The sequence below is a fragment of the Echiichthys vipera genome (assembly GCF_963691815.1).
Source record: "Echiichthys vipera genome assembly, chromosome: 12".
Classification (NCBI taxonomy): domain Eukaryota; kingdom Metazoa; phylum Chordata; class Actinopteri; order Perciformes; family Trachinidae; genus Echiichthys; species Echiichthys vipera.
Genome location: NC_139837.1, coordinates 24086354 through 24098989, shown reverse-complemented (window position 1 = coordinate 24098989; position 12636 = coordinate 24086354). Strand labels below are relative to the sequence as shown.

At 40.3% G+C, this 12636-nt stretch overlaps 1 protein-coding gene across 1 annotated transcript in view; it reads left to right on the top strand.

Annotated features, from left to right (window-relative positions):
* syne2b (spectrin repeat containing, nuclear envelope 2b) overlaps nt 1-11911 on the top strand; it is a 164918-nt gene extending 153007 nt beyond the window's left edge. Inside the window, exons 118-131 of the mRNA XM_083924627.1 lie at nt 1369-1551; nt 2219-2356; nt 2470-2664; nt 3511-3823; nt 4323-4391; nt 4832-4968; nt 5089-5218; nt 6456-6667; nt 6773-6973; nt 7079-7207; nt 8167-8358; nt 9280-9354; nt 10000-10052; nt 10232-11911. Of these exons, the coding sequence (XP_083780753.1) occupies nt 1369-1551; nt 2219-2356; nt 2470-2664; nt 3511-3823; nt 4323-4391; nt 4832-4968; nt 5089-5218; nt 6456-6667; nt 6773-6973; nt 7079-7207; nt 8167-8358; nt 9280-9354; nt 10000-10052; nt 10232-10442 (2238 nt within the window). The 3' untranslated portion in view covers nt 10443-11911. The remainder of the gene's footprint in view (nt 1-1368; nt 1552-2218; nt 2357-2469; nt 2665-3510; nt 3824-4322; nt 4392-4831; nt 4969-5088; nt 5219-6455; nt 6668-6772; nt 6974-7078; nt 7208-8166; nt 8359-9279; nt 9355-9999; nt 10053-10231) is intronic.
* The last annotated feature ends 725 nt before the right edge of the window (nt 11912-12636 follow it).

Below are 12636 nucleotides of genomic sequence, written 5' to 3'. Positions count from 1 at the left end.
AGAAATTATAATTCAACTGATAAAGAATTTAGTTTTAAAACCCGCAACATCTTTTTATTTTGTTTCCCCCTTCAAATGCATCCAAGATCAAGATGAATACATTCCATCTTTACACAGCAGAATCGGGACTCATAGGGACCAGTTTGTTGTTGTTTATTTTGTCAGAATGGTAAATGACAGAAATGAAAGCCTGCCTGCAGCTTTGGAGGGTGAAGTTGAGACCAGTACTAGAAGACATTTGTGTTGTACTTCTCTGTGCAGCGTCAGGTTCAGGTATCTGTCGCTCTGAGAAACGGAGGTAACCTTTGACCTTTGATGTGTCACTCTGGCTTAGAAACAGGGATTAGCGCCTGCTAATCTGGACACTGCCCAAGTGCCCTCATCTCCACGGCAACAGGGATCCAGTGTAGATTGTTTTTGCTTAAACGCAATTCATCCCTGCTGAAGACCAGTGACCTATATGCTGACTGTCGGGGACATGTAATGGGAGCTGTGGGAGCATAATGGTTATTTTAAATCCATAAAGCGACTGGAAAAGGTTGTTAATCCTCCTTGAGCTGCTGGTAGTGGAGGTCTGGTGCTTTGGTTCTTTCAATTTGTCAAGCTGTACATACCTACCTTTCCTTCCTACATCCCTTCCTAAAAAATCCAATTCTAATCAAGTACCCTTTCGGAAGATAAAGACCCTGTGAGAGTCTCCGATCTCTTTCACCTCTTACTACGTTAGACTGTATATAAAGATGGATGATCAGCCAGTCATTAACATCTGAGTTTCACCCCATTTTTATAAAGCAAATAACTAATTAAAACCAAAGTTATCAGTGTGATTAAAAACTACCTTAAATGACACATACCATCTGTGGGAAAAAATTATTTGAAATTTTAGGTTGGCCCATGACCCATCCACTAAAATGGAGGGGGCGGGACTTATGACATATACTGCAGCCAGCCACCAGGGTTGATCCAGACGCTTTTGCTTCACTTCACCATTAGCAGCATAAAGAGTTACAGACATAGTAATCAATAATAATCCCAAGAAAACTTAGAAGAATTGCATTAACTATTAAGGAGAAACTACTCTAAGTTTCCACTCTTTGATAAACATACCACCTTAACTCCCTTATCCTTCTGGAAAGAGATGATGTTTCCATAACATGCACTGCATACATTTCTCTTTAAGTATTATATATTCTCTTGAAGTTTTTCCTAGTTCCTTGTTTGACATAAAATGGAATTGTTTAGAGTGACGTTCAAAGCCATGATAACAGTGATAACTTACTGACCCTTTCAGTCAGTACAACACAAACTAAAAACTGGAAAAAACTTCTCATTCTCTAGTCCTTATATTTCTTTTTCTTCTCCTCTCAGGCGTTCCAGCGGCAGGTTCATGAACGTCTGACTCAGCTGGAGCTGGTCAACAAACAGTATCGCCGCCTGGCCCGGGAGAACCGAACTGATGCCGCCAGCAAGCTCAAAGTCATGGTGCACGAGGGGAACCAGAGGTGGGACAGCCTGCAGAAGAGGGTGGCTTCTGTTCTCCGCAGACTCAAGGTGAGCTGATTGGTTAACTGAATATGACAGTGAAGATGGCTTCCTTTAGGGCAGTTAGGAAACTTTCCTCAACCTGCAGCAAGAGAAACAAACCGCACACATAAGAAATGAGCCAGATAACAAATCAGAGAGCAAACATTATTACGTATCAGACCTTCCTAGCTGATCTGAGTAGTATCGTGCTGCTCTCTGCTCTAAGCCGTCAGGATTTAGGTCAACTCTCAGACGGTGACGAGGCACGAGGCGTCACATTGGCAGGCAGCCGCATGTGGCGCCGGGCAGATGGAGGATGTTTATGTTGCTTTATAAAGGTTGCATGTAATCAAAGAACTCAGCTGATTGTTGCCAGTTGACCTCTGCTGGCTCTGCCTCCATAAAATAATTCAGTGTACTTAGTTTTTGGAGCTTCATGGAATAAAAGAAGTGTTCCATAGAAAAGCAAAGACTCATCTGCATATAACAACAAGGTCTGTCTGTTGTTAAAGGAATCTGATATTGTGGGTTTAAACCTCCTTTAACTTTTAACCTTGTTGCCTCTGATAAATCTAACCCTTGGGAACACACATAGAATCAACAAAGGACCAAAGATGATAACAGAGGTGAACTATACCAACACAAATCAGAATCTGTTTATACTCTTAATAAACAATGCTATGTGCTCCTGCAGCACTTTACCTCTCAGAGAGAAGACTTTGAGGGAACTCGTGAGGGGATCCTGGTCTGGCTGACAGAGATGGACCTGCAGCTCACCAATGTGGAGCACTTCTCAGAGAGTGACATTGAAGACAAGATGAGGCAGCTGAACGTAAGTGTACACCCACTGACAGTTAAACTATTATAAATTTGAATCTGCAGTATGGCATGAATTAGTGCACACTGACATTGTGACCTTTTCTCCCCTCATGTGACCCTCTGCAGGGCTTCCAGCAGGAAATCACCCTGAACACCAACAAGATCGACGCCCTGATCGTGTTTGGGGAGAACCTGATCCAAAAGAGCGCTCCTCTGGACGCCGTGCTGATCGAGGACGAGCTGGAGGAGCTGCACTCCTACTGTCAGGAGGTGTTCGGCAGAGTGGCTCGCTTCCACCACCGCCTCGTCAACAGACGCCCGGTTAGCGCTGCAAACATGCCCCTCCAGCACTTTTCTTCTTTATTACAGTCCAGCACAAACATGCACCACACAATAGCTAGTGTGTCCATAAATGACAGCTTCTTCTTTTTGTTTGGCACTGCGAGAAAACACTTAGGCGCTGCTCCTTAAATGTTGAGCGTGGAGCATTTAGTGTGTGTCCAAAATGAGCAGGGAATTGTTGGAGAAGATGGATATCCAGTTTGCGAAGTGTGGCGTCTAAAAGTGAGTGCAAAGGGTCCAACACTGTGAATCTGTTCCAACATGTTGGAGAGAATCACCCAGGCCTTTCTGCTCAAGTCTGTGTGAAAGAAGTGAACTAGTGAATGTAACGTTACTAAGCTGGACCAAACACGTTTAAACTGGAGTTCACGTCCTCAAGTTTACTGTCTACATCTAGTGGGGAGATGTAGTAGTTACCTGGATGTAATCCTACTTCTATGACGACCTGCTCAACCTGAATATTTTACATAGAAAGTAGACTGACAGGTTTAATTTTCCTTGTGTCCAATAATAAACTACTTCATTAATAACAGTGAAACTGTGATTTTTCTTCTGATGATAATAAACAAACTATTAGGTGCTCAATACAATAGATCCATCAAGGAAACCAGGAGGAACAAGACAAAATATTTTCAATAATGGTATAATTTCACCTAGAAAGAAATGTTTTACTTGTTTCCGAATAAAAAAATTAATGTCTATGACTTTATGAAGCCTTTTGAATTTGGTGAAAGACATTGTAGTTTGAAATTAAACTTGAGTGAAGACATTACAATACGATACAATTATTGATACTTAATGTCGTCTTCTTCAATGTTTTTGAAGGTTCTGGAGGAGGAGAGGGAACTGTCAGACCGGGACACAGACCTGGATGACTCATCCAATGGGACTTCCTGGAGCGAGGCGAGGAAGAAGGAGGAGGAGGAGGAGGAGGAGGAGGAGGTCCCAGCAGCAGGTGGGGTCTCAGCTGGAAGGCAGGTCATGTGCCACCTCCTAGCGCCCCCCCTGGAGCGGTCGGGAAGAGAGACGCCCGTCAGCGTGGACTCCCTCCCATTGGAGTGGGACCACACTGTGGACGTGGGAGGATCGTCGTCACACGAGGATGACGAGGAAGGCAGCTTCTTCAGCGCCCTGTCAGGTAATAATAGCTGCATGTTTGGTTAGTTTAAGTGTATTAAATACAATCTGCATAGATTGAGGTTGTTCACAGTGTCCCAAAAAAACGTTTTTACATTAATGTCCTTCTGTCCAGGCAGCTTTTGATTTATCTTAATACATAAGATATATGAAGCCAACATAGGTGAGAACACTGATTTTCTCCCAGACTTTCTGTCGTGTAGCAGCTCAAAGGACAGAAGAAATCTGTTCTTGAGAGCATTCCTTGGTGGTGCCTTCAAGGACGCTCACTTGTCAAAAACCTGACCTGCTGAAAAGTGTTTTTTAGAAAATCAAGGCCAGACTACAAGAACTTCCTCGTGTCTCTCTCCTCCCATAACCCAGAAATCGTCGTATGCAGGATCTTCCAATCCCTTAAGTGCAGACTTCTGGAAGAGCTTTGAAGTCTTTTATGAAGCGGCATGACGTCAGTTTGAAGCACACGTCATAATTAATTGAGTCACCTCCGATCTGTCTTACAGATGTGAAGGTCACTGAGGGCGCAGAGTCGTTTGTTAAAGCGGCTGTCAGAGCCGTGAACACTGCCTCGGGTAGGCACTCTGCCCCCTGCATGCCGCTGCCTCACTGTGTGCTTATGGGCTAAATGTCCCGTCTCCTAGCAACCCCAAACCCATCAAGCTGTACCCCACACCCTCCATCACTCATCTAATTCACATCTAAGGCACTTTGTTTTGCCACATTTGTACCTTGAGCTACAGATGTGGCTGTGTACCGCTGCAGCTATTTGTTTACTAAGATCACATCTTTATACATGATGTGGCAATGGATGTTATTTATTTGTGCGATCCATGTGTGTTTTTTATGATGCTGTTTTTGCATGGATTCTTTATGCATGTCTCAGATGCTTTGTGTTTTATGGGTCGTATCCTATCTTTCTCTTCTCTTTGAACCTTTTTGTCTTTTTGGTTTTGTTCTTCTCTCCATAATTTGACACTGCCTTTACTAAACTTTTCCTTCTCTCTCTCCTCAGTGAAGTCAGTGACCGACCCACCCAGCTGGCACCAGCCCACCTCCCCAGAGAGGAAACGAGTTCCACGAGAAATGATCCGAGGCCTGGGCTCGTCACCCACACACACCACCAGTACGCCCTTCAACCAGCAGGGCTACGTAAGGACACGCACATCAAGGCCTTCGCAGTCTTTTAACTTTCTATCATCCAAAGAAGTCGAAGTGAGTTTGTTTTTTGACTGAAGATGATCGTTTTAATCGCCTTGTGTGTGTGTTCAGGCTAAGCTGATGTCGGAATGCAGCGGCAGTATCAACAACGTAAAGAGGGTCAAGCTGATCCTGAACGACGAGGAGGAGTTGGAGAATCCGGGTCTGACGTGCAGCACGGCCGACAAACAGACCAGCACAGGTACACTGACAGAGATGCTCAACAGTGAGGGGGGTCACTCTGTTGGAGTTTCTGGGAAATAAAACTGAAGAAAAGGGAAATGATGCATTCAAGGTCCTGAGGAAAATTCTAGAAAGTGTAGTTTTTAATACAACTGTAACTGGATCACTGGGTCACTGGAGTTTCTCTTTCACACTTGCAGCACACAGCCAGAGATTCTCAGTGTCAGATGCATTCACACTTACTGGATATATTTTATTTGGTTTAGGCGAGAGTCGGCGCATGTGTCGGTTCATAATATGGTCAAAAAGAACAGAGTCTCTCAACGTTTTTTTAATTTGTCGGATGATTTCGGCGTTGGTCCTTACTGACAGAAGTTCCTGAATCTCTTCGTCTCTCCAGTTGGTAGTTGGCGTCTTTGTGTAAATCAGCCGTCTTCTTCTCCACCATCGTAGGTTTGTTTTCTTCTGGTGTCGACTGCAGCATCATAGAAACTTCATGAACACACCCACCGCTCTCTGTGAATACACTGGAGGATGAATGGCTGTTTTTACACATGGGCTCAATATGAGATTAAACAGACTTTGCACTCACAAACAGCCCGTACATACAGTGATGTCTGGATAAATTCAGGTTTGCGGTACAGGTGTGAAAGAGAATGTAGACCCACTTCTCTCCCATAAGCTTGTGGTTTTCTCTCACAAAGACAAAGATGTTGGAACCTTCAAGAGTTTTCTCTCTGTATTAAATTTCTGTGTTAAATTCTGCAACACTGGTGGAAAATGTGAGACACGGCTGTAGCTAAGGATTTCTCTTATTGATAATTAATGTACTCATTCCTTTGTAGATTAAGTGATTTAATAGTCAAGTTTATACATTGTCACAAAAAATAGAAACACATTTTAGTGTTATTCAACCAACAGTCCACAACCCAAATGATTTGAAATGATATGCTATGTGTGCTTTATTATTGATTGTGTGAGTGCCTTATAAGTATAAGTGGTGATTTAATTAGTGCATTTAGCCCCTTTATTAACTCCCACAGTCACATTATGCTCAAATGCTCTTTCGCATTTACACTTGATATTAACCAGGAAATGAATGGATTTAAAGCCACCCTCCTGATTAATTATTGTTGAGAGGACCAACTAAAAGAAGTGGTATCATGAGAAACATGATAAATATGGAGCTGTATACAACAATAGAGCCCAACATATTTACATCAGTGTTATTAACTGTTACTCTTTTGTCCCTGCAGGTGTGATCGAGCGCTGGGAGCTGCTACAAGTACAGAAGTTCAACAGCGACACAGGCATCAAGCAGGACCTGGAGCAGTGGCAGAAGCTGAACTCTGACCTCTGTGATGTCACTTCCTGGTTGGGTAGGGTGCTGCCGGAGCTCGAGAGGCTACAGCTGATCGCACCGTCCACCAGCATCCGAGACATGGAAGTCAACATCAGGAAACTAAAAGTAAACAGCAACGACGGCGTGTTATCACATGAGACAGTTACATTAGAGAAGATAAACACGTCATCACATCTGTCCTTTATTAACACTTCCCTTTATATTCTGTAGGAGATGCAGAAGACCTTCAACAGCTACAAGTGTCTGATGATCTCAGCCAACCTGAGCAGCCGCCACTTCCAGCGTGGCGACAGCGCAGAGCTGAGGGAGCTGCAGGATGCTCTCAGCTCAGCCAATCACAGCTGGACACAGGCCTGCAGCGGCCTGGAGAGTTGGGAGAGGAGGCTGCACTCTGCACTCATGCAGTGTCAGGTCAGACACATTTACATCAGAAAGTTTAAAATAATAAGCGCGGCTCAGAAAATGTGATTAACGTTTAAATGGAGCATGTTAAAAAAAAAGGTTCTTCTCTTTCAGGAGTTTCACAAGACGCTGCACTCATTGCTGCTGTGGCTCGCTCAGGCCGAAAACAAACTCAGCGTTGTGAACGTCGGCGACCGGTCAACAGCCCGCTCCACCCTGCTGCAGCAGAGAGACACACTGACAGTGAGCAGAAGACTCATCCTTTCATCATCACTGCCATGACAATTTAATACTCGATTGAGTTGCTTTTTTCCAAACATGTTTGAGTTTTAATGAGCTGAGGGGAAATTTAAAGGATTGTGTGTGAGAATTTAATACTTATCGAAGTTGTTCTCTTATTGCCCAAAAGCATTTTCTAAGCATGTTGTTTGAGTTTCAGTGAGCTAAGGGCCCCATGAGAATATTGTTACCAGTGAAATTATCTGTTATCAGGTATCATCCAACAGCTAGAGGGTTTATGGGAAATGTAGTCTCTCTTTGACACTAACAGTTCTGGGGATTGGAGGTAAACTGTTTTGTTTTAAATTTAAATAGACAAATGTGTCTAAATTGATCTGAAAATGATAATTTCATGGAATCAGGTAGAACAAATAGTTCCCAGCAGAGATTTTCCCCAGTATTATCGCACTTTTTACAAACAAAACTTTCATGTGCAGAGTCTGACTGTGTGGGGGGAAAGACCTGCACACAGCACAGGAGAGGGCTGAAGCCCTGTTGCAGGATCAACAACAGACCAGTCCATTTGGTTTCATTTTTGAAAGTACAATGCCCCCTTTACAGAGAAAGAAAAAAAAAGGATTGACTTCAAATATAAAGTCTCTGAAATCGTCAAAGGCAACATTACAGTCAGCCACAGTCTGAGTCTTTGGTCACTTTCTTTGGTGACAATTAAGAACACTGGGAAAGCTATTTATTGACATTTTCAGGTTAGCAACTGTGACAACAACTTTGACGAATTCAATTTGCGTCACTGGCTTGTACATTTAACTCTGCACTGAGCTTCCACATACACATATAAACATGTAGAAATATGAACATTGTCATCAAAGTTGAGCTCCAGAGGTAAAACTTCCCCTGAGTCTTATAAAGAGGCTGAATCCAGGATAACCTACAAACGTGCCCCCCCCCCCCCCCCGCTGTAGGCTCTGCAAGAGGAGCTGTGCGGCCGCCAGCGGCAGGTCTCCTCGCTGCAGGAGATCTCCTCTCAGCTCCTCCTGGAGGCAACCGGAGAAGACAGCGTGGAGGCCAAGGAGAAGGTCCACGTCATCAGTAACAAACTGCATCTCCTGCTGCGAGAGGTGGCTGCCGACCTGCACACGCTGCAGGGAAGACTGGTGGGTCCTTTTGACTTTTGATCACAGTCTGGTTTCATTGTGCATGAGGGCTCTGCTGTCAGATTCTTTTCTTATACGGGTGTTTTTCCTGCTGAAAAGTGTTAAAGATTAGCTAACCATGAAGAAAATTACAGCTGTATCATTTTTGGATATATTTATTTTTTTGTATTTATGCAAATATATTTGCACTTTGGTAAGTCATATCTAACCTTTATTTTATTTAAAAACACTGACTCAAATAAGCAGAACTATGTTATTGTGCTCTGTGATTTTGCACTGGGCGCACTGTTAAACCTTTTCAACTCACTTGTGACGTAAGACTTTATTTTACAGCTCTGTCATTTCTGAATTATTTACAAGAAGGTTCCTGGAAAAAGACTGTAATTTTATATAATAGAGAGCGTTGAGTTAGTTCTTCCAAGAAAGTAATCCACATAATTGTGAGTGTAATTTAGAGAATAGTTTAGTCACTGGAATCAGCTTTTCATCCACTTGCAAAGTGCATGACGAGTCATAAATAGAGCATCACTCTTAGTATTAATGGAACCTTTATTATCAGTACACAGCAGGTCAGCTTACATAAAATATATAAACATACATAAAAACATAACAATTCTTATAATGAATGAGAATGAACATTCTCTTGGGTTTAAGGATATTCCTATTTTCACTAACTGACTGCTATTGCAGATCTATAAAAAATCATCACAAAAACAATTTGGGCCTTTAGGGAACTATAGCATAACCATTAATTGCATCTGGCTGCAAATTAAGCAATACAACCTAAAAGTAAAACCAGACCTTCAGTACTTCACTTTTAGGCTCAGGGATTTTTCAGATGAGATGCTATAAAAGTTAAAGTCATGTGCATGTGACCTCTGTCAGTCTTATCTGATAGTCTGTTTGCTGTCTGTGTCTCAGGAAACCTGCTCAACCAGCTCAGAAATGGACAGCATTGGTCTGGGAACACTCCGCTCTCCTCTGCTGCTGCACAAGGTAGACCTGAACACTTTGGTTAGCACAGGACACAGGCTGAGTGCAGGGACTTACACCAAATGTATTGTATTGTTAAAAAAATACAAAATAATTCATATTATTTGAGTAAAGCAAAAATACTACACTGTTAAGTTACATGTGACTATTCTTGTATTACTTTTTTGGACTATAATGTGTCTTTTGGACATACTATGACTTTTTTCGACATATTATACTATGACTGTTTTCACTTTGACATACTATACTATGACTTTTTTCACTTTTTGACATACTATGACTTTTTCAACATACGACTTTTTTCACTTTTTGACATACTATGACTTTTTCAACATACTATACTATGACTTTTTTTTTTTTTTAACTTTTTAACATACTATAGTATGACTTTTTCACTTTTTGACATACTATAGTATGACTTTTTTTCACTTTTTGACATACTATAGTATGACTTTCACTTTTTGACATACTATAGTATGACTTTTTTTCACTTTTTGACATACTATAGTATGACTTTTTTTCACTTTTTGACATACTATAGTATGACTTTTTTTCAACATACTGTACTATGACTTTTTTGGAAGCGTTAGGTGACATTTTGGAAGTTGACACAATTGATTAACACCACTGACTTGTTTGTTGTGTCAGGAGGAGGCTACAGGTCTACAGACAGCTACAGTGGGGCAACCAGTGACTAGAAGGTACGTTTTACAGCTCACCAAAATAAAAATAATGGCGTAAAATAGAACTTTGTGCTGCTTACAACATGGAAAAATCCCATTTTTAAAAATGTGTGTGTTTGTTGAAACCATGTTCTTTTTACTCCAACCTAGAAAGTTAAAAAAATTTAATTTAACCATTTCTTAATGTCCACATTCAGGGAGGAGAGGAGGGATTCTTCCCCACAGCGACCCTTCTTCTACCGGGTTTTACGAGCTGCCTTCCCCTTACACTTGCTCTTCTTCTTGCTTCTGGTTCTGGCCTGCCTGGTGCCTCTATCAGAGGAGAACTACAGCTGTACACTATCCAACAACTTCGCCCGCTCCTTCTACCCCATGCTTCGCTACACCAACGGCCCTCCGCCCACATGAAAACTGCCATGACTCACAATGAGTTCTCCTGATGAGGACTGAAAGACTTTATCATACTTGAGGTCCAAAATGGACTTATAAAGGTGGAAGCTCAGACACCTTATCCCTTCCACAAAAAAGAAGCACTGCCCTTCATGTCTGAAGGCTTCACCTTTTGTTTATTGACAGGATTTTATTGGTGTATTTAAAAATATATTTATTGTCTGTGTACACCACAGTTATAAAAACAAAAGAAGCCATATCACTGGTTCGTTTTTTTAAGTTCTGTTATTTTTAAGTGTAGATTTGCCATCTAACGTCCCCACCAAACATCTTCAAAACACAGTGCAAAGAAGAAAAAAAATTCTCAAAATGTATTTTAATATCTACAGTATATTGTCATTTTTGTACATTCACTGTAGTCCCTGGAATCTAATAGGAAGGATTAGGGGCAGTTATTACCAAAGCATCCAAAAAGTGACGAGTACACTAGTCATTTTCTACCACTGCAGCTATTTTTACTGGTTTTCATAGAAATCAGCCACTTCATGATGGAACATTTTGTACAGAAATGTAGTTTGATGGAGAGACATTTAAAGAGTAATTATCTGTAAGATAATTTTTTAATGATGGCAGTGACTCATCTGCAGACATGCCTTTCTGTAGCCAACAGAACTATCCTATCCTTTATCAGATAATGTACTTTTAAAGCTCTTATTGATCATTTTTATTGATGATTTTTGTATATAAGGGCAAACTACTGAGAAAGAAATTGCTAACTTATTGTTCCTGCGTATGAGTTGGAGTGTGGTATTGAAAAAAAAATTTAACATGGCACTATTGTGCCATGTTAAATTTTAAGCATTGGTGTGAGATATTTTCCTCTTAAGCTAGTGTAGGTTTAAATATTAGCTCTGGAAGGAAGTTACATGTCAGGACATTAACAGCAACAATGCACATAACTGCCATTTAGCTGATTAACCCTTTAAAAACAATTTAGTATTGTTGTTCATAACTGACCCAACGTTGTCTGAGTTGGCCCCGTGAACTAGAAGAGCTCTGCAGGTGTCAAATATAAAACAGGTTACAAATTCTGATTATTAAAAGTAGTTTATAATGTAATAAAAATGAATTATTTACCTGAATGCCGCTTTAAAACACACTTCAGTCATGCAGTTGATGGATTGGTGTCAAAATCTAAAAGCGTCAGACTTGGAGTAGAACATGAATGTAAGTGATCCTTTGGGAATTGAATGTAGCTGTGTACATACACAATCAAAGAACATTAAATATACAGAATTTAAATTGTTATTGATCCCAAATATTATAGAGTGACTTGAAACTCAGTGTTGATCCTAATTTGTACATAATCTCAGTATCACACTCAACAGAACAGAAACAAACAACAAAATGTGTGTTTTATTTTATTTTGTGAACTTTTATTTATGCATTTGTCAATTGTCATTTTTGATTGACGATAAACTGTGTTTGCCATGATTTCCTGCTGTTTGTTTGCTTTCATAAGATCTGATGAATGCATGTGTGTTATGAAAAGACAAATATTTTTAAGCATCAAATTGGGTGTGTGAGTGTGTGCACATGCATGACATCAAAAATGTTATGTCATAAACTTATGTCGAAAAAGTGAAAAAAGTCACATAGTATGTAGAATAGAAGTCATAGTATAGTATGGCAAAAAAAGTGAAAAAAGTCATAGTAAAGTAAATGGAAAAAAGTCATAGTATAGTATGTCGAATAAAGTGAAAAAAGTCTGTATAGTATGGGAAAAAAAGTGAAAAAAAAATCATAGTATAGTTTGTCGGAAAAAAGTCCTAGTCTAGTATTTCAAATAAAGTGAAAGTCAGTATAGTATGGCGAAAAAGTTAAAAAGGCAGTATAGAATTACGAAAAAATGAAAAAAGTCATAGTATAGAATGTAGGAAAAAGTCATATAATAGTACGTTGAAAAAAAAAGGAAAAAGTCATAGTATAAATATGTTGGAGAAAAGTCATAGTATAGTACATCGAAAAAAAGTGAAAAAAATCCTAGTATAGTATGCCGGAAAAAAAGTCAAAGTATAATACGTCGAAAAAAAGTGAAAAAAGTCATAGTAGTGTGTCGAACAAAAGTCATAGTATAGTATGTTGAAAAAAGTGAAAAAAGTCATACTATAGTTTGTTGAAAAAAGTGAAAAAAGTTAGTATAGAATTACGA